This window comes from Brienomyrus brachyistius, chromosome 16 (assembly GCF_023856365.1).
Source record: "Brienomyrus brachyistius isolate T26 chromosome 16, BBRACH_0.4, whole genome shotgun sequence".
NCBI classification, from domain to species: domain Eukaryota; kingdom Metazoa; phylum Chordata; class Actinopteri; order Osteoglossiformes; family Mormyridae; genus Brienomyrus; species Brienomyrus brachyistius.
In genome coordinates, this window is record NC_064548.1 from 4,201,050 (window position 1) to 4,228,276 (window position 27,227).

General features: G+C 41.2%; 3 protein-coding genes and 1 long non-coding RNA gene across 7 annotated transcripts in view; 2 read left to right on the forward strand and 2 right to left on the reverse strand.

Moving 5' to 3' along the window:
- The first annotated feature begins 843 nt into the window (after nucleotides 1–843).
- pdcl3 (phosducin-like 3) lies at nucleotides 844–4,848 on the forward strand. The gene is made up of 6 exons (XM_048978607.1): nucleotides 844–999; nucleotides 1,161–1,278; nucleotides 1,386–1,476; nucleotides 1,907–2,050; nucleotides 2,247–2,455; nucleotides 3,132–4,848. Exons 1-6 carry the CDS (start codon nucleotides 994–996, stop codon nucleotides 3,275–3,277), a joined length of 714 nt encoding a protein of 237 aa, XP_048834564.1. The 5' UTR covers nucleotides 844–993; the 3' UTR covers nucleotides 3,278–4,848.
- A 684-nt stretch (nucleotides 4,849–5,532) lies between these two features.
- Nucleotides 5,533–11,442, reverse strand: nms (neuromedin S). Of its 2 annotated transcripts, XM_048978610.1 has the most exons (7): nucleotides 11,294–11,442; nucleotides 10,349–10,398; nucleotides 6,352–6,405; nucleotides 6,232–6,258; nucleotides 6,092–6,145; nucleotides 5,671–5,745; nucleotides 5,533–5,551 (listed from the first exon to the last, which is right to left on the reverse strand). In XM_048978610.1, the coding sequence occupies exons 1-7, from the start codon at nucleotides 11,367–11,369 to the stop codon at nucleotides 5,543–5,545; spliced, it is 345 nt and encodes a 114-aa protein (XP_048834567.1). In that variant the 5' UTR covers nucleotides 11,370–11,442; the 3' UTR covers nucleotides 5,533–5,542. The 2 variants fall into 2 exon arrangements, with proteins under 2 accessions (XP_048834567.1, XP_048834565.1); XM_048978608.1 differs by lacking the exon at nucleotides 5,533–5,551 and having other exon boundaries at nucleotides 5,593–5,745.
- Nucleotides 11,443–12,822: 1,380 nt separating this feature from the next.
- The window catches only part of LOC125709784 (uncharacterized), a 32,301-nt gene continuing 17,896 nt past the window's right edge, over nucleotides 12,823–27,227 (reverse strand). Inside the window, exons 2-3 of the long non-coding RNA XR_007382835.1 lie at nucleotides 13,688–13,913; nucleotides 12,823–12,922 (exon numbers count right to left, since the gene is read on the reverse strand). This is a non-coding gene — a long non-coding RNA (uncharacterized LOC125709784). The remainder of the gene's footprint in view (nucleotides 12,923–13,687; nucleotides 13,914–27,227) is intronic.
- chst10 (carbohydrate sulfotransferase 10) lies at nucleotides 16,619–26,964 on the forward strand. Of its 3 annotated transcripts, XM_048978604.1 has the most exons (8): nucleotides 16,619–16,702; nucleotides 16,873–16,925; nucleotides 17,149–17,236; nucleotides 17,954–18,101; nucleotides 22,892–23,007; nucleotides 24,728–24,962; nucleotides 25,132–25,237; nucleotides 25,587–26,964. In XM_048978604.1, exons 1-8 carry the CDS (start codon nucleotides 16,688–16,690, stop codon nucleotides 26,131–26,133), a joined length of 1,308 nt encoding a protein of 435 aa, XP_048834561.1. In that variant the 5' UTR covers nucleotides 16,619–16,687; the 3' UTR covers nucleotides 26,134–26,964. The 3 variants fall into 3 exon arrangements, with proteins under 3 accessions (XP_048834561.1, XP_048834563.1, XP_048834562.1); XM_048978606.1 differs by lacking the exons at nucleotides 16,619–16,702; nucleotides 16,873–16,925 and having other exon boundaries at nucleotides 17,113–17,195; XM_048978605.1 differs by lacking the exons at nucleotides 16,619–16,702; nucleotides 16,873–16,925; nucleotides 17,149–17,236 and adding an exon at nucleotides 17,419–17,568.

A 27,227-nucleotide genomic window follows, 5' to 3' on the forward strand; every position in this document is an offset into this window, starting at 1 on the left:
TCTTGAGGACTCGCTCACGTTTTGCTTAACCTGTTGGCTGTGGTACTAATAGCACTATGCTGAAATTTCCAAGCAGCGTAACAGTAGTAACTATATAAAAGCCTCCAGAATTACATGTTCATAACTGCGGTCCATTGAACAGTGGATCAGCTCGGATACTTGAGGACCTGTGATTTATTTATTAAGAATAATAATCTATAACATTACTTCAACAGTGTGTCCAAACGTGAAATTAAAGCAAATATACTAATTAGTTCAGTGTATTTCATTTACGTAACATATAGTTTTCTTATACCCTATAATCATTACAATTGCTATCGTTAGACATTTCGTTGAAATATGTATATCATGTGATAATTTATTATATGATCTTTTTTTTTACTTTTGTTAAGTATTTTTAGTAAAATAAAAGAAATAATCAATATATCCTCCATCTGCTTATCTGGATTAGGATCACTGGGGGGTTGTATTTATAAAATCAACTTTTTCCTTTGAATAATTAAATGTATTACAATATTTTTAATTTGGGGAAAAAATAATAATACGTTAGGGTTTCAACAAATTCAAATGGGGTAAAATATACATATATTTTAAAAAGGAAAATAACATAATATGCATGTGTGTATATTTAGTTCATGTTCTTTTACTCACAGCTGCTACGATAAGAATGTGACGTTCCGTGTCCTTATTTGGACATGGAGTAGAGCCTTACTGGTGCAACGTGTATTAAGGTCCGGGCAATTCGTTTAACGTTTATACTTATGTAGCATGATAATATTACAGGCAATTAATTCATAATGCATATAATAAAATATTCTGATAACTCAAGCTACATGATAATTGATCTTTTGTTCTCTCCTTTGGCCTATAAGAAATAGTTATAAGTACGACTTTTGTAGTTGACGGAATGTATTAAGAAGCACACCGACCTTTTGAGTGGTTCATAAGGAAATAGGGAGGTGGTGAATTTAGCTGTAGTTCAGTCTATCAAAAATGCAGGTATTTTTAAAAATTTCTAACATGTTTTTAAATATCTTTTTAAAATATATGCTGTTACATAGTTTGGCCAACTACGAGAAGAGTAAACATCAGCAATTAATGACCCGTGAATCGTTTTATTGATTTCATGTAGTTCACTGACTTGAAACGTGTTTCTCCAGGATCCAAATGAAGACACTGAATGGAATGACATTCTCAGGAAAAAAGGAATCCTTCCCCCCAAGGAAACGCCGAAAGAAGATGAGGAGGAAGAGCAAATCCTCCAGCAACAGTCAGTTGGTGAGTATTTGTGGTGCGGATTACATAACTGTATTAACATGTTACGGTTTGTGAAACACGTTATCCTCCCGTTACCACCCGTCATCTTCGTTTTTACAATGCATCAGTAAAAACCTACGAAGATATGACCTTGGAAGAACTTGAGGAAAATGAAGACGAGTTCAGCGAGGAGGACGAAACGGCCATCGAGATGTACAGGTACGTCCAGACTATAAAATGTAGAATGAGCATATTTTGCTTTCCGAAAAGGGGACGTCGAGGGGAGGGCGCACAGAGAGACGTTAAAGCAAATGTGCAAACAGACTGTATTGTGACTGTAGAAAACAAATTGCAATATGAAACAAAGCGAAATCCCGGACGTTTCAGGCATTTTTAGGTCCCGAAAAAGAGGACCCTAATAAACTTAACGTGGTGTCCTATTACTGATGAACTCCGTAGATGAATTTCAAAGGACTTCAAGTTAAAAAAACAAGTTTGCGTGGTTAACTAAGTAAATTAATTCTTATGGATTGGGCCGTGAGAGCGAGAGAATGTGTAGTGCAGTCCTTATGTAGTAGGATAGTTTGTTGATAATTTGGTACGTATAGTCTTCATTTCCTGTATTTAACTTTTGAATTCATGCTTTCAGACAGAAAAGACTTGCAGAATGGAAAGCCAATCAGATGAAGAATATATTTGGTGAGGTAAAAGAGATATCGGGACAAGACTATGTACAGGAAGTGAACAAAGCAGGTCAAGGCATCTGGGTAGTGCTACACCTCTACAAACAGGGGTGAGTGCTTTCCATCCTGGTACTGATCCAAGAGATCACACAAGAATAGTGCAGTTTTTATTACTGAAAGCTTTTATTTCATAAAAAAATTTTCCTTCTGCTTTTGCTTTTTGAGTAAAGAGGCCATGTGTGTGAGCTTCATTGTAGGTTGTGTACTTTCTCAGATATTAACTGGCCCTGGCTTCTTTCTTCCCAGAATCCCCCTATGCACACTGATAAACCAGCACCTCTCAGTCCTGGCCGGGAAGTTTCCCCAGACGAAGTTCCTTAAGTCCATCTCTACCACCTGCATCCCCAACTACCCTGACAGGAATCTGCCCACTGTCTTTGTCTACTTTGAGGGTGACATGAAAGCACAGTTCATCGGGCCGCTGGTGTTTGGTGGCATGAATTTAAAAGTTGATGGTGAGAGCCTGTGCATCTGGTACTTGTGCATGAGAAGCTACATTGTTCCTCACAAACACACATTCTCAGGTTGTAGGTACATGCGTCAGGAGATACACCATGGACTACACCTGAGAACAGCCTGCCGTTTAGTGATTCTACCCCTGAAGTACTCTAATCCACAAGTTTTATGTTTGTAAAAATGGAATTCAGCCAGACAATCCAGCACAAAATTATCTTTACAATTGTGAAATATTTATAATCTAATTAAATTTAGTATTGCATGTTTTGTTTTCATGATATTCTCTAAATAATACAAGTAGTTCTACTTCCAGCTTATAGTGTAAGATGCAAATACTTTCAAGTGAGTTAGCATTGGACTTGCTAACTCTGGTAAAGGTTTTGGTAAAATCTTTAACATTGCACTAATTATATTTTAACACATCCCATGCCTTTCTGCTGGGTAAGTACTTGGATGGATGGAGGAATGGATGATAATATAACTGATCTTTCTCAGAATGTTTATTCTGAGAGACCCTTACAGGGATCCTCAGTTACTTTTTCAAATGTCTATCCGGTAATACTGCCCTGTCAGCAGCATCATTGTGCTTTTTCTGTTTTCCTTCTATATTCATAACATATTAGCGAAGCATGATGCATTTTAAGGTCGCACACTTTTCTCTTCACTGACACACAGAGCTGGAGTGGAATCTTTCAAAGGCTGGAGCTGTGAAGACAGATTTGGAGGAGAACCCAAGGAAGCAGATAGAAGACAAGCTCATGTCGTCCATCCGGTGCTCCCTGCCCACGAAAAAAGACAGCGAGTCTGAGGATGAAGACTAGCAGCCTCTGAGGATGAAGACTAGCAGCCTCTCAGGATGAACTCGGAACAGCCCTCACTGGCGGGGAGACCAGCTTCCAAGTTTTGCCACTGATGAAGTGGAACAAATTGTTCAGTGACCAAGAGATCTCTCTGGCGAGAGGCAGCAGCTCTCAAAAACCATGGCGAACCAACATCCTCATGATCATGGTTCTTATCCAGAGAGAAGCAGTTGGTATCTGCCCAGCCTGTTGAGGAAAGTAGGGAAACTTGACTCGCCTTATAAGAAGTTACACCAATATCCCACTTTTTTTTTTTTTTTTTTATATAACTACTACAGTTTGTTTTGGAAGCTGTTGTATAATTTTAAAGAAACATCTTAGTAAGTTTCTAATGTATTAACGTTTTGTACAATTACCTGTTAAAGTGAATATACTACTCTTCCAAAAGTTTTTTTTTTTTTTTGAAACATCAAGCTTCATGATGCTTCTGACCTCAGAACATCTTGCTTTTATACCCCATGCTCACCCTGTGCTAAGTTATGGCCTGCAGGCCTTGGTGAGCTTGATCAGCTCTGTAATATGTCACTGCTTCACAAAATGGGCCAGTTGTGCAGAAGAACCTCCATTTAAGCTCTGTCACTTTTCAACATGCTTTTATTTAGATTAATCAAATGTGAGGGTGCAATTCAGGTTCACCATGGTTACTGCCTGACATTCAACACTATAGCTCCATGTACCTCGTATGCATAAGCCATTCTGTAGTGTATAATACAAAGTGCTGGGGTTCTTGTCCTTTTATGTACATGGTTCTATACACATGCTGTAGTCCTTCCGGCGTAAGACCTGTCTTCACATCTTCAGGGAGGGAGAGAGAGAGAATAAAGCATTGGTGTGCTGAGTCCTCAACAGACACACTTCCCATTATTGATTGGTATGGGGTCCTGTTACTTGCCCCCCTGGTGTGATTCTCCATGTTGGTATGAGATGTGTAATTGGCGTAGAAACATCCATAAGAGCGATAGATGGTCATTGTAGGTATCTGGATGTGTCAGATAAGTATATTTCAGGTGATGGCAGAATAGTAATGGTCAAGGTAATTTCCACTGATCCCAGGTCAGTTACTGGCCATACTGTAATCATTTTCTCCTTCCTGCTCCATGACTGTTTGTTTAGTGCATCATATATGGCTCTCATAGTGATGAGAACTGGCTATTAATTTCTCAAGAAATGTGACACACCAACAAACCAGCTATTTACAGAGTTCCATGAAGTGCTTTGACATGCAGCCCAACCATTTTATTTAGCAAAACATTGCATTACTCAGCAGATATGTGATGGATGGTTTATAGCCAAAACGTTTTAGTAGACTAAACCTGAAGGTTGAAGGCTAGAGGTAAATGTCTGTGATAATTACATATTGTTAATACTTATATTTTTGCTCGCAGTTTCTTACATTTTACACATCTGTTGAAATATCCACATTGCATATAAGTGCCCTGTTCAATGATACAACAGCAGTCTGTTTAACCTACCTGCTAAACTGAAGCATCCCTTTGTTTTGGAGTGTATCTAAATAAATGTGCTGTTCACCACCCTGTGAGTCCTGGTTGACCTTTGCTCTGACTTAAGGGTTCACAACTTTGGTCATATAGTGGGGTCTGCATAACTATTAAGATGTGAAGTCAAAAAGGTCTGCATTGTTCATTTTTCAAGTAGAGAGCTGCTGTTGCACCCTTGAAAAAGATACTTAACCTGAACTGAGTAGCACAGATGGGCAAATTTATGGATCTCTTTCATTAATCATTGTGGACAATGCTATTGACCATCATGACACACCAAACCAGAAATACGGTGCTGAAGTTTAGAATGATTCCAGCTGTTGTATCATCAATGGGAGTTCAAAACACGATTTGAAGGACTTCCATTAAGGCAGTTCTGGATCTTATATTTGGACTAAATTATTGAATTGAACCTGGATGACATCAGCATACATGGGACATGCATGTTTTGTGTAAAGTAATGTGGTTTGACCCCCCCCTTAGGATTTATAGTAGATGCCTTTGGGTTGCTGTTGGGTTCAGGCAGGTGATTAGGCACAGAACAGCCACAAAACTGGAATTGGTGATTCTAGCTCTAAACAGTGAAAGAAGGTCATAGAACATGAGACAACCCCCATAACATCAAAAGTGAAAAAAGCAGCTTTCAGCTCTCCGTGGCCTAAGTTACTCCCATTGATGACAGTGATAATCAACAATGGAAGATAACATCTTACCTTTACATGCCAACTCAGCTCCGCTAAGGATAAATAGAGGAAATGCATGTTATTTTGAGCCATGAGAACAGTGAATACTTTAGAGTAATTTATCATTTATTAACAGTAGAGAAACACATCGCAGGAAAGTCTGCATTCCTACCCATGGAGCAGGTTGCTTCCTTCTCTTCTGTGAGAGTTTGGGGTACAAACGCATCAAAGGGTGGACAGATTGGGACTATGATGGTAGACAAGACAATGGTTGTGGGATTGTACATCCCCTTTTTGAAACAGGATTACCAAAGGCACAAAGGTATGTGTATTCATGGCAACATTTTCATAATATGAAGCACAAAAGACACAGCAAGTCCATATGTGTGTGTGTGTGTGTGTGTCTATGTGTCAAAGGAGAGATGGGATATGTGAAGCATTACATTGTTCCTGTACTGGTATTAGTGCATATGGCAAATAAGGGATCAGGATCATCATTTGTTTTCATGATGCAATTTAACCCATCTCCCCCCCCCCCCCACACACACACACACACACACACACACACACACACGTCCCAATGTACCACCTACCTCCCGCTGCATGGACCGCAAAGAGTTTTGGGCTTTTGAATAATGAAACAAGAACTGAAAAAAGGAGAGAGTCTCCAATAAAGTTCACATGTGTGGAAAAGAAGCATTATGAATTATTTGATCCAAATAATGCTACCTACTCGCTTATATACATCTTGAATTTTATCCTGGAATAAAAAAAAAAGTTGTCAGAATATGAGAACGGATTGTTGTCCATTGCATCTAAAAGCACATTCTGCAAGAACGGGACAAACATTTACCTTTTCTTGATCTCTCCACACTAATCCACACATAGTTTTCTGTAACCCAGGAACCTGTGGAGGTTAAATGGGAATACAAGCGCTTTTAAAAATGAAAGTATTGATTTGCATTAAGTGAGAACTGATATGATTCTAACATGTCCTTAACTACTGCAGGTGGGCCAGAGGCGAATAGATTTTTCTTGATTTTTGTTCACATGATCTAGTAATGCCATAGGTCAGATATATATATATAGCTGAATCTGTACTGTGATTTTGGGGGCAAGTGAATTGTTATGGGAGAGGCCCATCTGATTTCATGCCTTCCCACCTACTCTATCATTTCCGGCTCTGCTGTGGGTCCCTGAAGCTGAATGCTATCTTCTGTGTGCGGTCTATGGCAACATGTGGTCTAGCAGTTAAGGAACAGAAACAGGGGTGTAGGAGCGAGGAGGATGGGGGTAGGGTGGAAGTGTACCTCCCCCCCCCCCCCCAGTATTTCATTTGGCTTCATTAATTTGTTCATTTGTCCTCCCCCCAATAAACAGACCTTTATACTTGAAATATTAAGTTATGTCCCCCAAATATCTAATCCTCTGCTCAGCAGTACACATATCATGTAGCTTTGGCAAAGGTCGAATGCACAGGATAAGAATTAATTCACCAGCCTGGACGCAGGTGCATTACTAAGGATGGTCAGAGGAGATAACCGCACAGTGCCACGCCAGGCCACAAGGTCACAGTATTATTATCAGAGTTGTGGTACTCGAGTCAGGATGCAAGTCCACATAGGAATGCACTTTGACTTGAACACCTCATACTGGAAAAATCTCTCCCGGTCTATAACGTACTGCTGGCGTGATTGATCTGCTGGAAGCAGAATACAACCAGGAATTTTACAGGCAACCGCACACCTACAGAGCCAGGTTTATGACGTGATGACAAAAATTATATGCATTGTGGACACATTTTAATATATCATGGGAACGACTTAATAAAATTAGTAGAACGTGCCCACGATTTACAGTGGTACTTCAAAACTCGAAATTAATCCGTTCAGAACTCGGGTATGTGTATTCATGGCAACATTTTCATAATATGAAGCACAAAAGACACAGCAAGTCCATTAGTCCCCTGTATTTATTTCGCGTGCCAGTTTGTTTCCCCAGTCCGGTCATTGTGTTGTTCTGCCTGTTCTCAATTAACCCACTTGTTTCCCGATCGCTTGACTCCTGTCCCTGCTTCCCCGGTCTCGGCTCAGCAGATCGTGACAACCCCAAGCCATGCGCAATCACTAAATTATGCCATGCGGTCCATTGATTATTTTTTATTATTACTCTTTATTCGTTAATTTGTTCGTAAATCGCAAACTTTTAAGTTGTAACATCTATACAATTGCGTAACGTTTTGGTGAGCAATGGCTACCAAAATGATACACTGCAATTTATATTACCTGATACAATATTCTCAACAAAAAAAGTATTATCACCAACAAACGATGTTATCACAGCGAATGGGAGGCTGAGACTTAAGCAGTACCCTTTGAATCCTTTGAGAGACGTGCCGTGTAACTCATTTCAATACTAATGTATTGAGGCTCGAGTGCCTAATTAACTACGGTGACTAGGGGGGTATTCCATGAAAGCAGTTAAACAAAGCCAGACTTTCCCTTAATCCTACTTTGAGGAATACCCCCAAAATAATCCATGTCAGCGAGGACACTTTGAGCTGGAACAGGATTTGTAAACTACTATTTCAATTAAAATGCCCTGGATTCCACTTAAGTGCTAACAGCTTGCTGTGTGCTGATTGGTTAGGCTCCTATAATTATGCATGAATCTCTAATATGAATGGAAAACAGTCGGATGATTCTTTCAACCAAGGAAACAAACCAGTCAAAGCGCAAGAAGGACCGAACTATTTAATTAAGCACAAGAGCCTTTCAATTTTAAGTAGTTTGTAAAACCTGAAGTAGCTCAAAGTGTCCTCCGTGACATGGATTATCTGGTCACCCTAAATCAGTGGTGGCCAATTTTATCAGCAAAGGGCCGGTGGGTATGCGGGTTTTGGGGTGACTAGTATGTCAACTGGGAAAACCCAGGTGTGAGGACTTTTTAGCCAATCAGTCCTCTAATTAGTTATTTAATTATGGAGTTGCAGCGAAAAGCCGCATACATACCGGCCCTTTGCGGATAAGATTGGCCACCCCTGCCCTAAATGAACACAAATCGATTAAAAAAGGTCTAGGTAATCAGGTGCCCAGTTTATGTGATTATTTTATATGTACAATATGATGCATGTAGGGGCGTCATGGTGGTGCAGTGGTTAGCACTGTTGCCTCACACCTCTGGGACCCGGGTTCGAATTTCCGCCTTGGTCACATGTGTGTGGAGTTTGCATGTTCAACCAACCCACAAACACACCACAGGGCGCCTATACTCACAGGGCCATTTCAGACTCGCCAATGAACTTGCCCTGCAAGCAGCGCTAACCACCGTGCAGCCCTAGTGTAAAAATTCGATTCTTATTTTTTTATTTAGCCTACATATTACAACTTGTTTCTATTCATCTTTGTTACATCCATGATGTTTATGAATCGTGTTTTATCATTTTATTTATTTGTATCGTTCCAAATGTCTTAAGAATGGCCGTTAGTGCCGAGTGGTGCTCTTTTTATTGGCAGGTTTTGTTAGCGGGAGATGGGTGTATTAACTGTATTGTGTGTATGCTTAATAAAAGTCTGATACATGAAAAGTCTTTTTAAAGAACTTTTTAAAGGAAAGTGCACAGGCACTCCCCCGCCCCCGCCTTCGCCCTCGCCCTCGTCCTCGTCATGTCACGTTACATTTTTACTATACATCATTGTTAAAATGAAATTAACAGTTACCTTTGCCTTTATTATCCATCCATCCATTTTCCAAACCGCTTATCCTACTGGGTTTCGGGGAGTCCGGAGCCTATCCCGAAAGCAATGTGCATGAGGCAGGGAACAACCCAGGATGGGGGGGCAGCCCATCGCAGGGCACACTCACACACCATTCGCTCACACATGCACACCTATGGGCAATTCAGCAAGTCCAATTAGCCTCAGCATGGTTTTGGACTGCGGGAGGCATGGTGGTGCAGTGGTTAGCACTGTCGCCTCACACCTCTGGGACCCAGGTTCGAGTCTCTGCCTGGGTCACATGTGTGTGGAGTTTGCATGTTCTCCCACAGTCCAAAAACATGCTGAGGCTAATTGGTTGGATGGTTGCTAAATTGCCCGTAGGTGTGCCTGTGTGAGTGAATGGTGTGTGAGTGTGCACTGCGATGGGCTGGCCCCCCATCCTGGGTTGTTCCCTGCCTCGTGCCCATTGCTTCCGGGATAGGCTCCGGACCCCCCGCGACCCAATAGGATAAGCGGTTTGGAAAATGGATGGATGGATGTTTTTGGACTGTAGAGGGAAACCGGAAAACCCAGAGGAAACCCCACGACGACATGGGGAGAACATGCAAACTCCGTACACATGTGACCCAGGAGACTCGGAGACTCGAACCCGGGTCCCAGAGGTGTGAGGCAATCATCTTAATATACATATATATATATATATATATTAATAATATATATATTATTTATTTATTTATTTTGAGGATCAACATTCTTTTAATGTTGAATGTGTATTGAATAGACAAATAAACAAATGGCGCGATTCGTTTAAAATGAAGTTTTTCTATCTAGCAAGAACGAAAAGCTCGGTAAGACACCCAGACCCTAACGTCATCATCGAATCCTCACCCTGCGAAACAGCGTTATCGTCTTTTGCAAAACTAGCTTACTAGCTTATATTCAGTGTTTAGATATAGCAAGTTATAGAGCTTAGTTGGCTTAACTGAAAATTATATGTTTTGTCAGAACGCTTAATACACTCTCTGAGAAATATTGTTTCTCAATCATCACGATATTCACGATATTCAAACTAAAACAAAAACCCGTCTCCCCAGCCAACACCTTACAGCTCACATATTATCCGACACATACCGGCGTCAATGAAAAACCCTCCACACATCCAGGGAGCCATCTGGGAAAGCCTTTAAGGGAAAACAGAAGTTCAGAGCGTTGGTCACTTCCAGCCCAAAGCAGACAGTAACGGTAACACTTCACCTGACGGGGCTCAAATACTTAGTAATAACTCACTTACTGATGAAGTACAAATCATGAACAAATGTAGTCGCTACCTGAGATAAAAGATGCGTCACGATTCATTAATGACGACCAAACATTAGATCAGTATTTCATTTGTGTAATTCATCACTTGATCCTTCAGTAGATCACAAAGGTTTACACAATTAACAGATACAATAACAAATATACTAACTGTTTGGGATAAATGTTCCATCATGATTCTTTAATGATGAACAAATATGAGATCAGTAATAACTTATGTTATTCATGACTTGTTCCTTCAGTAGTTCAGAAAGGTTTACAGAATTAACAGATATAGTAACAAAATAATTGCTTGAGATAAAACATGCGTCGCGATTCATTAATGATGAATTAACATGAGATTAATCTGAAACTAAGACTTAGTTTGTGGTTAATTAATACGTAATTAATAATACTATATTATTTGTGCCCAGGCAAGTAAAGTGTTACCACCGTATTTTTTTCGAGAAGAAAATACTTAATTTATAAGCTTTTCCTAATTGCATAAATGCAATTTGCGATTAGAACGGTTATGTACATTTTTTCTATAGTAAAAGTATTTTTTCTTTTTTTTTTGCACATATTGAAAGGAACATTTTAACGAATTATTGTATAATTGTCCTGCAATTTATAATCTATGTATAAATAAGAAATGTATAAACCTGTTCATTGATTTTGTAATGTACGCTATATCGTTGTATTTAAATTAGTATTGATTACATAAGCCAGTATAATACTAAATAAGTCGTTTTAAATGTAATATAAAAATAGAATTCTTACCCATAATTACTGGCAGACTGAGAAGGCAGTAAATCAAGAGAATGAAGTTGACTTGATGCGCAATTTTCCTCCTCATTGCAAGCTTTCCAGTGATCGGATGCAGAGAATTTAACGAGTGACACTGCGCGTGGCGCCGTATGAAGCAGGTACTCTCTGGGCGGTGTGACTGCTGGACCTTTATGTTGCCACTTTTTCATTTGAAACGACTATTATGAAAAAACGACTCCCACACATATGTGACCAATCAAACCTCCCAGACACTCTCCTATAGTCCAATCGCCCCCACCCCTGTCCAAAAGGACTGTTTTGGTAATTGGTCCACTTAGAATTCTCGTTATCTGAACCAGAATAACTTGAATATATTTCCTTTGCCCATGATTTCTGAGATTATAGTCCTAGGCGATTTAGAAAAAGGAAATGTGGCTGAACTAAATATAATCAGACACCAGAGATGTCTGGAGGAACTTGCAAAAAATGACTAATAACAGAAAAACTGCCTGTCCATCCACCTGATAATAATTTATACCTCTCTGCCAGGATGGGATTGGGATTAGAAACTGGCCCTGAGCTTTGGGTTCCCCCAACAAGAAACTTTGCCATGTATTTGTATGTGTGTGTGTGTTTGGGGGGGTGGCGGGACCATATTGTCAGGGTCAGTGACCGACGATCCCTGCCCTTAATGTCACTTCCCCACTTAACCAGCAGGTGTTGCTAGCCATACTGTTCCCTCCTTCCTTTGTACTGGACCCTTGTGTCTTTTCCCTACTAGTTTCCTAGTCTTTCCTAGTGTTAGCCCTCAGTTTCCATCTATGCTCCCTAGTTCCTATGCTTGTAATTTATTCCACCTGTTGTCTTGCGCCATAATTGTTTATTGATTGGAGTGTCCTCACCTGTTCCTCATTACCCCAGTTCTGTACAGCCACATCTCCCCTTTGTTCGTCATTGTGTTCAGTGTATTTAGGTGCCTGCATTTTGTCCTGCTCTTCAGTCAGTCATTGTGCCCATGTGACTGTGTTATGAGTTCTGTTTGATTCTTAGTCCCGCTCCCTGTGTTGCTCTGTTCCCTGGTGTTATTATTTTATGATTTCTTTAGCTGAATCTTATTTTCCCCTGTTAGTTTTTTTATACATTGTGGCCCTTTAAATTTGTGCATTTCCTCAGTTCTGATTCGATCAATAAATCCTTGTTTGGAACTGCAAGTGGTTCGTCACCCTCATTTCTGCCTACACCATGCCACGCCATCATAACACCAAATGATCCATCTTCAAGAAAATTGTGATAAAGTGGCAGAATCAGGTCCTGCCATGCCTGGCCACTGCACCACCCAGCTAGCTCTGGTATCTCTAACACCTCAGCCCACCAGGTTCCCTCCCCACAAAAGTTCCAGATGAACCAGCCTGGGTCTCCACCTGACAGGGAACCACATCTAACACATAAGCATGTGTCCCATGCATGGATTACAGTTCTGCCATCAGTACTATTCATTTACACAAGCTGTTCAATGTAAACTGCAATGTAAAGCCACGTGCCTGTGGATGATGGACGTCTTGACACACGACTTCCTGGAGCACCACAAAAAGATGTGTCCATTTCTTTTCTCTCCATTCAGATTCACATTCCAGGACAGTTCTGTTAAAATCATAAATGTTGTCAATGATATGAAAGTGATAAATGCATTTAGTAATATTCATTGGGTAATAGATAAAACTTTTAGCGAAAGAGATTGTGGTCCCTCCTGCTTTGAGATCATTAACAAGCCTCTCCCACGGAGTTCTGAAGTTAGCCCTCACCATTCTTAAGATCATTAATGTTGCATGAGATGAGATCTTCCTTGGGGCCCCAGAGCGAGGGTGATCGGCAGTTATTTTGTCTTTTTTCCATTTGCGAAATAATTGCACCAACAGTTAACACTTTTTACCAAACTGCTTGCTGATGGTCATGTAGCCAATTCCACCTTTGTAAAGGTCAACAATCTTGTCTCTGATGTCATTAGACAGCTCTTTGGTATTTGTAGACAGGGTAGTGATCCAAGAATACTATTTAACAAAGTAATGCCATTAAATGATAATGATGGCTTGGTATCTGTTAATAATTAAGTACTGCTTGTGTTGTGTTAGACTTGTTGATTTGTAGGGATTTATTATTTCCATAGATAAATGACAAATTGATTTTTACCTGTTACATAATGATTTTTTGTTTGTTTTTTTGAAAATCCATCTTCTGATGTTATAATAAACCCACCACTGAAATAATATACTTCACATTTCTTTACAAATAAATTTAGGAATTCAACAGGGGGTCAAATAATCATTTCCCACACTGCATGTGTTGGAGATCAGTTTCTTTCTTAGGGTGTCTGGGCTCAGCCTTGAAGATAGAGTAAAGAGCTCAGACCTTCGGAAGGGGGCGTTGCTCCTCTACATCAAAAGGGGCCAGTTGAGGTGGTTCAGGCATCTATCCAGGATGCCTCCTGGACGTCTCCCTGGGGAGGTGTTTCAGGCATGTCAAACTGGAAGGAGGCCATGGGGCAGACCCAGGACACGTTGGAGAGATTATATTTCTCGGCTGGCCTGGGAACGCCTTGGTATTCCTCTGGAGGAACCAGAGGAGGTGGCTGTCCCTGTGACCACAACAGCATGGAGTCACAACAACTTAAAGACTCTCTATTACAAGACAAGTCTTGCAGTGTAAGCAGTGCAGCAATATGGCGACTTTAAAAATTGAATAGTGTGGAGGTGGCTTTATGGACAGTGCCCCTTCCATTTGTCATGTGCAATTTAGCTTCAGTGCTAAGCCTTTCGGGTTGACTAGCATGTATTAATATTAAAGGTTGCCACACTTGCAAATTCCACTTGTTCATGGGAATTCTGGGTAGGCCCGGCCTCAGCACGTGCCATTTTATGTCGTTATACCACAGGCTTTGTGTTACTCAATTGTTGTAATTTAGCTTATTGTTGCAGGAACTTTTAAATGGCCTCATACAAAATTTGGTCATCTAGACTTTGACATAATCAACTTACTCCACTAAAGAGTCGCAGAGCATGTGGTAAAAATCAAACCTGATTAACCTGGTTAGTGCAAAATAAAGTCTAAAAATCATTTTTTTCCCATTAGAGATATTAGTATCCTAATATTTTAGAAGGCTTTGTTCATTATTTATTGTTTCTGTACTATTATTTATTATATTAGACCACATAGGTGCTAAAGACCTTTTGAGCTCAGGGTGCTGCAAGTCATACAGATCAATGGGGGGGGGGGTAGTGTGTGGTTCATTTGTCTAAGTCTTTGTGCCTGTGATGAAAATATCACCGGTTTAAGCCCCATCCTTGTGAGAGCAGTCACTTGTGCATGGGTCCTTGAGCAAGGCCCTTAACCCCCATCTCTGGAGGTGCTGCACATCAGCTGACCCTGCATTGAGACCCCCAAGCTATGGAGAGCAAGGTGGGGTAGGTGAAGAGAAGCATTCCTGTGTATCTGTACTTGTGCAAACAGCAAATAAAGCATTTTTTTTTTTTAGATTTTACTGAAATTCTTTTGTGTCCTGCAGTTGATATGAAGCATGTGTTTAATGCTGGCATCCTGTCTTGGCTGTTCCTCTTCCTTCTGTGGGATAGACTCTAAGATCTCTCATCACCCTGTACTGGAAGATGGAGAGTATCTGTTTTTTTTCTTTAACCATGACCCACTGCTACTGATGTCTAATGTCATTAAGGGAGTATTTAGCCCAACTATCAAACAAATGGAATTACCGTTTGTAACTCTACACATATACACACTTGAGGGTATTCCTGGTTTTTTAAAGGGTACAATGACTTGCTTATCTCTCTGGACCCAAACCATCATCCAAACTAATGGTGCTGATTATCATGAACAACCAGAACCAATTTTATTTATTTGCTACAAACAGCAGTGATGGGAGGAATGAGGCTTTGAAAGCCATAAAGGGTGGGATTACTGTGTACTGTCCGCTACTGAATTGTGCAGCAGGAAGTGAGTCAATTTTGGTGGCCCCAGCATAATCCCACCCACTGAGCCTTCTGATGTCACATTCCTCCCATCCCGAGGAAATAGTACCCGGTGGTCCTGGGATTAGAAATGCCACCTCATTGCTCAGTTTACAATTTATGGCACGAATTGTGAGATTGAGTCTGTCTGGGTGGGGGGTGGGGTGTAATGACTTTACATACACATCTGGCTGAATGTGCTGAGAGAAACAGGGAGGGGTTTTGTTGTATGAGGTATCCACAGTGAGTCACAGTTAATTAAGGGAAGTATTTCCCCCAGAAACAAGGAACATTTTGTAAAAATGCAACTTTAATAAATCTTGTTATGCCGGCTTGCTCACTGTGCTATGTATATGCTATACGTATATGCTCATGTGTCATGGAAAGCGCTGCGGGGCAACAATGTTAGGAATTAACGTGATTTGTACTGAATGTATGGTTTAGTTCCCATACATATAATATTATTTAGCATAACATATATAACAAAATACTTTTAAATATATTTTTGTAATAAAATCCACTATTCGAAAATCTGTACCTAGTATGCTATTTATTGTTTTGTTAATTTAAATCTTTATCGTCACGAAAATCACATTTACGCACGTTTTAACGCGTATGAATGAGTTTCCCAGTCTGGTAATAAGTAAAATAAACTGCCTGACGACACATTTGTTGGATAACTGTGATTGTGGTTATACGGTAGGCACGTTTCATTGGATCCCCTGCAAACATTTTCAGTATGCTCCGATACACCATGCTTTCATCTGTTTGCCCACTGTAAGAGTACAGAGTGTTATTACAAATTCACAAGTTCAAAAATAAAATGGCACTGTAAGCTAAGCTGGTAGTCATTCGCACCCTATATCATCACCACTGTCATTACTTTTTGTTAGACCCATTGTATTATTTTGGGTTATTTATTGTTAATAAAGAACCTATATTGCTTGCATATTTTTATATTTGAATTCTTGATTGTGAAGCATCTTGGTCAATTTATCGTTGTAAAGCGTTATATAAATAAATGATTGATTGATTGCATTGTTGTCTCAATTAGTCTGCAAGATGCATTAAAATTAAAAATCTCATTGTACTACGTACGTAAGACGCTTCAAACTTGTTGACGAGGTTGACATGAAGGGTTTGACTAAATTTCCGAAGTTTGACTAAATCTTCTTAACCCTGAGAAAATCAGTGCAATGGGTCACATGAACTTTGCTCAAGTTATTCAACCCAAAAAAATACATTTAACTTTCAAAAATATCCAATGACAGCCGTTAATTTTGCTGGTGGGTACATGGTCACATGTTCTCTCAAGACACCTATAATGAACGAATGTTTTCTGGCCCAGCAGGTGATCTGACTCCATGCTGCTCGTAAGTGCTAAACCGTAATGAGTACAGCACAGGTAAGAAAACCAATTTCAAAAGCCTGTTGTGTATGCAGACTTTAGATCAGTATTAAGATCTTAAATACTGAACATCACTGTATACAATGCATATTTCATCGATATATTTTGAAATGATAATGGTGAAGATTACCAGCTATTTCCCCAACCCTCATTTGTGTATTTCAAAGTATACCTCACAGTCACTCATGGCGCTTTACTGCAACAGAATAGTAACTGCTCAGTAAGTATAAAAAATTGTATTCTTATTAATAATTTACAATTATTCATTTATTTAAAAAATGGGGTGATACAATAAAATATTCTCTATTTTTATATTGTAATAATAATAACCAGTTAGCAACCTCTCACATCAATGCTATTTCAACATTCGGAGGCTTAATTCATTCAACGCCGGAGGGCGCTGTTGCTTTCTGTCGCATCTGTCGGAAAATATGGCTCTGTAGTAGGAGAAGCCCGTGTCTATGGGAGAAGCCCTGGACGGTCCATGGAGGTACGGGACTGAGTTGTCCGCAGTTGCGGTGTAATCGGCAGGTGGGTAGGTGCGCTTTGCCAGCGATTTGTGCGTTAATACTAGCTATGCTCTGTTGTTAATTCCTCCGCGACCGGCTGCAGCCATCCGGCCGCCGGTCTGGGTTTGTTGCACATAGTCCTCGGCCTGGTCTGGCATTAAAACGAATATTAGATCCCCACCTCCAGTAAGGGTCTCTGTTTTATTAACGCGGGCGTGTAGTTCTCATTCGCTAAATAGAAAAGGCTATTTCAGTTTTGTAAACAGACTCAGCATGAAGCTTTTGACGTTTCCCGTGTTGCATGGGCACATGCCTGCCAAGGGTAGATTGACTATACATACTAAGAAGGGTGGAGTGAGTATACACACCAAGAAAGTCATTTTGTAGATTGGTTACATGTAGTATTTGAAAGATCACCGATGTATGTTTAACTCTTGTTATGTAATGATTTAGCTTTGTGCAAGATCAGTTTGCCATCCAAAAATGCGGCTCTATTCCCCTGCGTACCTTAAGGGGACATAGTTAAGTCGTCTTGCTGGACGTTTGATCATCCTGGGTCGAGAGTGGCTAATCCTAATGACGGGTGCGATTATACAAAGGAGAGTTTGTATTGGAAATGGCCGTTGAAATGACTCGGGAACTGTTACTGTATTTCTACCATGAGAAAGTTCGCCTGAGACGTATGATTACCGCCTGTTAAGGTGTTTCCTGCCATGTTCGCCCTTTTGCCGGATTCCAGCGCTTCCTGACGCAGGTGCCTCATGGCAGACGGCTGATACCCCAAACCATGCGGCAGCACTGGCTGCTTCTCGGAGCCTGCGGCTGGGTGCTGCTCATCCTCATGTTTGCCAGCAAGTTCATCAACTTGAACTTCAGGGTTCCTGAAGGTGAGGGACCCCGGGGCAGCTTCATCGGGGTAATGAGAGACGCACGTTAGAGGAATAGGCACCTCGGAGGTTTTAGTGTGACTTGCACTATGTCAGTGGTTCTCAAACTCGGTCCTTGGACCCCACTGCCCTGCTTGTTTTCCACCTAATCCAGGTAATCAGCAGTGTATAGGGCAGGGATAGCTGGAAAACAAGCAGGGCAGTGGGGCCCGAGGACCGAGTTTGAGAACCCCTGCTCTATGTGATGGAGATGTATGTGTACTGTGGCCGTAGTCATCCTAATTGTTGTATGCATGTATCTGCTGAGGTGGTTTAAATTCTCCTCAGCCTGCATTCAGCACTTTACAAAAAATGTACATTAAAACCCAAGAACATAACAGGTTTTCCTGTTCCGCTGACTCAAAAATCAAAAGGAAGGAAAATGGCAAACATACTTCATGTATTATATCATATTGCCATTTACCGCCACTTCATTGCTAATCGCATTCGCAGTACTATGTGGCATGCTCCGCTAACTGAATGTAATATTGAAGAGTATGCTGAATCTATACAGATTAACTTTTGGACGTCACAACACACATCTCATTAATATTTTAGACGTACCACTGATCTGCTTAACATACTGTGGGCCTAAGTAAATGCCTGTATAGTACCCAAAACCCGGTGTCTGGATAAATGTTTTGCCCGTCATCTGAATCCCTGGTGATTATTGTGCATGAGCCAGAATCGTGATGTGATACGGTCCAGCCAAGTTGGTTAATTTTGTTTTGATGCCTGTTTGTATTGTAATTAGATATAAATAATTCACTCATAGTGTCCTTAATATTGCTGAAAACGAAAGCAATTCATTGGCTTGTGGCCCTCATGCTCATGTCTTGCCCTGGATGTTACACAATCTAGAACAGGATTGACTGTCCTCCAGCACTAAGGAAATCCCAGTACTTCCCTTTTGAATGTTAATATGTATTGGATTGATGCATTCCACACTGATGCATTAATTTAATATACTGTAATGTATTCTCTGTCTAGTGTTTGATTCCATTGTTTTTGCCGTTAAAGCAATGAGCTAGACTGGAGGTGCTCTCTTTGGGAGGAAGAAGTTTATTTCCTGATGTTCTCTGGTGCAGTAGATGTTATACACAGCCTTCTCAACCTTCTCCAAACGTGTGTGATACCCGACTTTTTACAGAGTCTAAGTCAATAGACCATGTTTGGTCACAGCCAGGCAGGAGCCAGAAGATGGTGTTGAATGACTCAGTTCCTTAATCAGTAGGGGTGTAACGATATACTCAGCCCATGAGACGAGACACGATATTGGATTCACGAGAACGAGACAAGACGATATTTTAGCAATATTTTAAGGAAAACTTCAAAGAGGAAATATATTACTGGAAAGCAGCCTTTTATTTGATTAATTTGAAAGACAAAAAATGCTAAATACTGCAGATGTATGGTGAAATGTTTTAAACAATCACCATCATCATGCCGTAAAGAACAGAACAAATATCTAGCACTATAAAATATTTCACCAGAAACTCAAATGACAGGCTTCTCTCGGATTTGACTTCTCGACTGAACATAAAATAGAATATAAATAAAACAATATAAATAACAAACAATTTCTTTATGTTTTCTTCACCGGTGCAGTGGATTTAAGTAATGAGCTATGATGGTGCTGCAAATGGGTTTGCACAGTAGTAGCGTTAGCCGCCGTGTACGGCATTATCTTCCTACGGTGCTTACAGATGGTTCGTGTTTTGTCTGTCACCTTTTCGGCATTTACATATTTCGTCGGGTAGCCGAACTGCTGCCGCAGAAAAGATTCAAAAGTGTCTGGGGCATCTACTATGGTAACTTACATCAGCTGATTTGCAGCGCCTTCGCGAGACCGCTTTTCACTCTGACGAGAAATCTCATTTTGTAATATCGCGAGATTTCACGACACCCCTATTGTTTATATTATCTTGTATTGCATTGGATAGCACTGTGCCGTTTTATCTGAACAGGGAGTGAGGACAGGGTGCTTTTCTAACAGGCCGCACAAGCTGACATTTCTGTGTTATAAAGTAATAGAACAACCATATTAGCTGAAGTGGTTAGTCATCGTTGACACACCATAGCGCACTGCAATGAAATGTGTCCTCTGCATTTAACCCATATTTGACATCGTGACATAGCAGGGGGCAGCTAATATAGCACCCAGTGAACAGTGCTTTGCTCAGGGTATCCCAATGGTACCTTGCTGGTCGGGGATTCGAACCTGCAATCTTTTGATTACAAGTGCGCTTCTCTAACCATTAAGCGACCACTGCCCAGAAACTCCAGTAATATAACAAGGTAACATAGTAGAATCCTACATTCCCCCCTTTGATCGTTTGTGATCATAAAATAATAAAAAAAAAAAATTAAGTTCAAAAAAGTGAATAACACAGGAAAGAAAAGATCAAGTTAAAATGAACCTTGAAAACCTTATGGAGCTACTAATTGACTACGTTAAAGCTGCCACTAACGACTATTTTTCTATCGATTAATCTATTGACGATTGTATTGGTTGGTCGATTAATCTAAATGATAAATTTTCCTTCAGAAAATAAACTTGATCATTTAATTGAAGTTAATTTTATTTTGATGACAACAAACTGTATGTTGTTACAGGGCTTTAGATGATGTACATGGGCTTTTTGCCTCTATATGAACATTATTTTCACCCACGATGCAATAAGCAGATTAGTAGTATGCCTAAAAGTATTCATGAAATGCGTATAGTAATGCACAAGACTTAGTAATCTGTATAAATTTGGCGTATCCTCATGCTTCATATATTCGGGCAACGGAGCACGCCACACAAGCGATAAGCACCGAAGTTGCGATGACAGAAGGGACAGATCAGCAGCCAGAACATCTTTTAAAAGAGGAGATACTGTGGTAAAACAAGGTAAAAAGATGTTGGTGATATGGTGATACTTTGCAGGTTAAAGTCTGACTTTTTTTTTTTTGTAAATATGGTTTTCATTTTAATTTCAGTTCACAAATATTTTCCTTTTAATTATTGTCCATTTTCATTTCAGGTTTAGTTCATGATGATAATACTGGTCCTAACCCGTGCAACATGCACCGGCACCGTCAATCAACGTATAATAAGCCCAGATTAGCCTTAACATTTTCACGAACACTTATTCAATGAGGATTCTAATGTAGCAGGCAGACAAATTTATGGATTTAATGAGTGTTTTTAGCAGCTACAAGGACAAAAGATATGAAGCTCTCTGTACTGATGATAATTTAATAAACATGAATAGACAACATGGTGGTTTGCCAGTCTAGAATCTCGCCTGTGTGTCATGCATAGTGCTTGTATCTCCCTGGTATGAGGTCGCACTTTGCACAGTGTAAAACCACCTTCTTCTTTTGTGAATTTTTTTTACTCCCATAATTACAGGGGCGGCTTGATGGTGCAGTAGTTAGCACTGTTGCCTCACACCTCTGGGACCCGGGTTCGAGTCTCTACCTGGGTTACATGTGTGCTGAGTTTGCATGTTCTCCCCATGTCATCGTGGGGTTTCCTCCGGGTACTCTGGTTTGCCCCAACAGTCCAAAGACATGCTGAGGCTAATTCGAGTTACTAAATTAAATTATGTTGGTGTGGTTCTGTTATACTGAGCAACTTGCATTACAGAAGATGCACAAACACAATTTTATACATTTTAAGAAGAGAATAGATAATCCAAATACAGTTACTATGCTGTTGTTCATAGTGCTGATTCATGTTATTGTAAGGGCCATGATGATTATTAGAAATGTCGTTTGCAAGGTGAGTGATTCGGTAGTGTAATTTGTTGCCCAGATGCTGGCTCCTACAGTGGTCCTGGCGTGAAGGAGTGTATGTGATTGAGCAGCTGGTTTTGCAGTGGGCACCGTCCGGTTATCTGGGGATGCAGCGATGTATCAGGAGCTATGCATTTCTCACCTGTCTTTCAGCACTCTGCACTGCCAGGCTGAGCCGCCCACAGAATCTAATCAGGCCATAAGGTGTAATGTGGACATCGGCTTTAGGCAGATCAATCATTCCTGGCAATGACATGGGCCTTGCTGTGATCTCTTCATAGGACTTCAATCTAGTTTCTTTGTTATGTGTTGCTTGATGCTACGGAACACAACTGGCAGATCTTCTGACCAAGGGAATCCCTCCGGATGTACTTTTACGAAGCATTCCTGGCTAAAGCGGTTCATCGTTCGTATGTCCTGATGCTTGTGCCCTGTAGGCATAGTGTCGTTTAATTTTGCACACAGTCCATCTGCTATTTGAAGTATCACCCCTAGTTTCCCGTTGGCTCAACAGCATTAAGAAGCGCTTGTCTCTTCTCTGTGCTGAGCTGTTAATCTTTTGTCCAGATCATCATTATTTCTGCTTTGATCTGATCTTTAGCTTATGCTCATGTGCCCAGGGTCCAGGTTTATGGCAATACTGACACTTTATATAAATGTGGCCCCAATGCTGTCCCGATCTTCAGGTCGGATTTTAAGGGCTTTAGTCACTTCAGCTTTAGCGGGGGTGGCATCATGACTGGGTGCCAGTGTCTTAGGTGCTGGTCGTGCTGGTAATCACCTGATTACGTCTGGGGGGGCTGAAGCAAGTGCGGGGAAAATGTGTGCGACTCTTCCCCTACCTAAAACAAATCCTTTGCACAAACTACTCCTACACAAGTTAGGATTTCCGTGTTACTCGGTAATAGAAGAATGAATAACATAACAAAATGACACAGCAAAATCCTCTACTGGCCATTTTGCAGACTATAAGGGCAGGCCGGCCCTGCATGTACACAGCTGGACATCACCTTCCACGAAAAACATCAGGCCTCCTGCTGCCCAGAGCATGGTGAAGAGGAAAGCTGTGCCTTCCAAGGAGGTAAGGCTGTGGGGTGGGGGGTGCTGGTGTCAGGGGTTCAGACACATGCTGCTTGTGGGACTGCAACCACGGATCATAGACTGGTTCAAGTCAGCATGAGGTTTGGATTTTACAACCAAGCAAAGACATGGACTGACCAGCAACCTTTCATATATGTTCTCTTTGGACAACATACTGTCAGTACTGCATTTTAATCCAGTGACTTATAATTAGTTATAGTAAAGACAATAAAGTTTGTGTGAAAATGCGTAGATTAAATGTAGTGGTGCATTGACACAGAAATTTCATGTGATACTGAAAATGTAGATTTTTCAAATTTTTCTTTTTGTTCATATAATATTGCTGATACTGGCCAAGATTGACACACTGAACCTATATTTATATCTTGAATTTAAACCAATTATGGCTGACACAGGTATGTTAAGTGATATACTGTCCATCTCTAATTAAAGGAGTTGAAGTCTGTTGTCTGGCTGAGGTCCATGACAGTCATTTGCTTAATTATAAGGTGGCTTCTAATCAGCTGGAAATTTTAAATGCACAATAGTAATATTGGCAGGTACATAATGACCTTGGTGGTGCAGTGATTAACACTGTTGCCTCACACCTCTGGGACCCGGGTTCGAGTCTCCACCTGGGTCACATGTGCGCGGAGTTTGCATGCTCTCCCCATGTCGGCGTGGTGTTTCCTCTGGGTACTCCGGTTTCCCCCACAGTCCAAAAACATGCTGAGGCTAAGTGGAGTTACTAAGTTGCCCGTAGGAATGCATGTGTGAGTGCATGGTGTGTTTGAAATCAAATGAAAGATCTGTGTGTGTTTACTCGGTGTATATACCAGGGGTGTTGCCAGTTCACGTTTTGGTGCAGCAGAGAACTTGTTTTGAAATTATTAAACCTACAAACGACTAGGAACAGCTGTAAACCAAATAAGGAAATGTGTCGGTCGATGTGTCTGAGTAATGAAACCTAAAGGGATGCTTATTTGCACATAGTAAATATGGTGCCACTTTACAATAAGGCTGCCCATATAAAGAGTTTATGAATGGTTTATAACCTGGTTATTTATTAGGTCGTAACACTTTGTAAATTATTAATAGACCATTTTTAAACAAGTTAACAGTTTTTCTTTTTATTATTGAGTTGCTACCATTTACAAGTGGCAAAAGGGAGCCTTATTGTAAAGTGGTACCGTAAAAATAAATACATAAATAGGTTCATGTACTGCTAAGCATGGTTGCATATCTGTAGCCATAAACATCCCTATAGCCGGTATTAAATTTTTCTGCCGGTCTGAAATTCCTGGCGAAAGTGCCTGAAATGTTACGAGGAGACTAACATGCAGAGTCTGTTTCTGCTTTGCTCTGGTCACACTCGTACTCATGTTGGATGTGTTTCCAGCAACAGGTCAGTATGACAGAGCCAACAGATAGTCTTAGTCTTATCGACTACTCTCTCTCCAGTGCTGGTGAAATTCTTTTGGAAAACAAAATCGTTGATTGACTGACTGTAACCAGCATTAGCTGTAACCCTCTCACAGACACTGCTAGCTTAATGTTTTCTGTGTTGAACATCTACTTGTGAATTTAGGTTCTTCCTCTGTCAAGCAAAGTATTCGGTGTATTATTTCATTGTGTGTACTGAACCGAAAATGATGTAACCAAATGGCATGTGACGTATGTGTGTACTGTTACAGCCCTAATATATTCTGTATGTGTCCCAGGGCTCGGTGGGACCCTCCCCAGGTCAGCATGCAGACTGGAGCGCAGTGGAACGGAGACGGCAGGAGCTCCTGCAGAGTGTCTGCCAGAATTCCTCCATGAGGAACCTGACACATACACCGCTCAGCAAGTTCGTCCTGGATCGCATCTTTGTCTGTGACAAGCACAAGATCCTCTTCTGCCAGACGCCTAAGGTGGGCAACACCCAGTGGAAGAAGGTCCTCATTGTCCTAAACGGTGAGCAGTGTCTTGGTGTGACCTACTGTTGGTCTGGGCATGGATCATCGTTCCGTAGCTGTTGTGGCAGGTTATACTTCTCAGTCAGGCTTTGGGACCAGTCAGAGGTTGGTTAATTATGCTGGATTGTCCTTTTTTATGTTTTGTTTGTCATTTTGCTGATGCCCAGGAGCCTTCCCCTCTGTGGCAGAGATTCCAGAGAGCATCGTCCACGACCATGAGAAAAATGGCTTGCCTCGTCTCTCCTCTCTGACTGAAAAGGAAGTAGCTGAAAGGTCAGGGTTTTCATTTACATTTCTTTCCCAAAATACATCTGGTACATTCCAAGTGAATAATGACAAAAATTAAAGATGTGACTTCATGAACAAGGTAGTTATTTTCTCTTTGCTTTGTAGTGTTTTCCATTACTGCTGTGCTTCAAGGGTTGTCAGACTGGTTTAGGGAAAGCTCATTAGCCAGATTAGGTGTTTTGGGTTTACGATCGACGCACAAAACTAAAGAACCAATGTATAAACTGAGGTTCTGCAGCTAACATTCCATATGTGTAGCTGGTTGGGATGAGGGCTTTTTGTCGTCATCGGTTTTGTTTTGGTGACCTTGGTCCACTTGGTCTCCTCTGTCCAGACTAAGCACCTATTTCAAGTTCTTCATTGTTCGAGATCCATTTGAGCGGCTCATCTCGGCTTTCAAGGACAAGTTCCTGCAGAACCCACGATTCGAGCCGTGGTACAAACATAACATTGCGCCAGCCATCATCCGCAAATACCGCAAGGTTCACGGTGGCAGCACTGGGGCCCCCGGCCTGCGCTTTGAGGACTTCGTCCGTTACCTCGGTGACCCTGGGCGATGGCGACTCGACCGCCAATTTGGCGACCATGTGATCCACTGGGTGACGTACGTGGAGCTGTGCGCACCTTGTGACATCGCCTACAGCGCAATTGGCCACCACGAGACCCTGGAGCATGACGCCCCTTCCATCCTCCGAGCCGCTGCCATCGACCAGCATGTCTCGTACCCTGCCATCCCGCCGGGAATCACCCGCTACAACCGCACCAAGGTGGAGCAGTACTTCACCGGAATCAGCAAGCGCGACATCCGGCGCCTCTACGCCCGCTTCCAGGCGGACTTTCTGCTTTTTGGCTACGAGCCGCCGGACTTCTTATTGGACTAAATAGCCAGTACAGCCTGTGTGTTCTGCATTTCTGGTGGTGGGTGGGGGGTTGTGGGTGAGGGGTGTCCCACAAGGCTCCCCCTGTCAGTCTGAGGCAATCTGCAAAGCTATAGCCAGGGATTGGCACAACTGGTACGCATTCACGGTATAAGATAAAATGTTTGGCAACTCTTGCTGTCACAGCGCAGTTATACACTTAATTTATACTTAATATAAATATACTTAATATACTTTGTGTGCATTTTCACTGTTGTGACATTAGAAATTAAGGCATAAGAATTTACCACACAGTTTAACCTATATACTGTGAATGCATACTTGCATACCAGTTATGTTAATCCTTAGCTATAGCTAATATTGGGCCACATTGTGTTTACTGGCTAACCTCCATATTCAGTGCAACTACTGTGCCCTTAGTCCTGTTTAACATACTGCTGTGTAAGAATATTGACGATGAGATTGATAATTAATAATTGAAAATTTCTATAGAGGCTTGCTGTGAAGTTGACATCATTCCTGTAACGAGAGGTGTGTTGCTTGTAGATTAACTTTAGAACAGGAAGCATCTCCTCCTGGTCCTGGAAGGATGAGCCTTTGCGGCTGAATGTTTGGGTTCTCTTTTTTTTTTATTGTATCGTTACTATATCAGTCAGGCCCAGAAATGTGCACCCCTGCATCGCAGTAACGACTGCCGGCTGTGGTGGCCTGTTTCAGCCACGTCAAACCTTCCACTTATCGTCCGCTTCTCAGGGGCTGGTCTGGACGTTGGGATCCATTGTTCAATCTTAATACACAAATAAATAACTCTCCTGGTTAGAGTTTTTAAAATGACGACTCAAACAAGCAGTGTCTTTGAAACAGGATCGCTGTGATTTGTGGTTGTGAGACTTTCTGGGTTAGGCAGTTGCAGTGCTTTAGATAATCGGTATAGCAGCATATCTACACTAAGCAAAGTCTGTCCGGATGCCAGCTTTTCAGTGCTATATGGATATTTAATTGCAGCCACAATTTGATAAGCAGATTAGCAATGCACCAAAGATATTAATGAGAGGTGTATTGTGATACCCAAAATCAGTATAAATTCAGCCTATTTA

Bases quoted from the DNA above. Each gene is read 5' to 3' on its own strand.
- pdcl3 (XM_048978607.1), top strand. The intron at 1,279-1,385 runs GTGAGTATTTGT...ACAATGCATCAG, and splicing joins CCTCCAGCAACAGTCAGTTG to TAAAAACCTACGAAGATATG. The intron at 2,051-2,246 runs GTGAGTGCTTTC...CTTTCTTCCCAG, and splicing joins CTACACCTCTACAAACAGGG to AATCCCCCTATGCACACTGA.
- nms (XM_048978608.1), bottom strand. From the start codon at position 11,369: ATGAGGAGGAAAATTGCGCATCAAGTCAACTTCATTCTCTTGATTTAC. The intron at 6,259-6,351 runs GTAAATGTTTGT...TTTTTATTCCAG, and splicing joins TGTGGAGAGATCAAGAAAAG to GATAAAATTCAAGATGTATA. The intron at 6,146-6,231 runs GTAGGTAGCATT...TCCTTTTTTCAG, and splicing joins TTCAAGATGTATATAAGCGA to TTCTTGTTTCATTATTCAAA.
- chst10 (XM_048978604.1), top strand. The intron at 16,926-17,148 runs GTAAGTATAAAA...ATGGCTCTGTAG, and splicing joins AACAGAATAGTAACTGCTCA to TAGGAGAAGCCCGTGTCTAT. The intron at 23,008-24,727 runs GTAAGGCTGTGG...TATGTGTCCCAG, and splicing joins AAGCTGTGCCTTCCAAGGAG to GGCTCGGTGGGACCCTCCCC.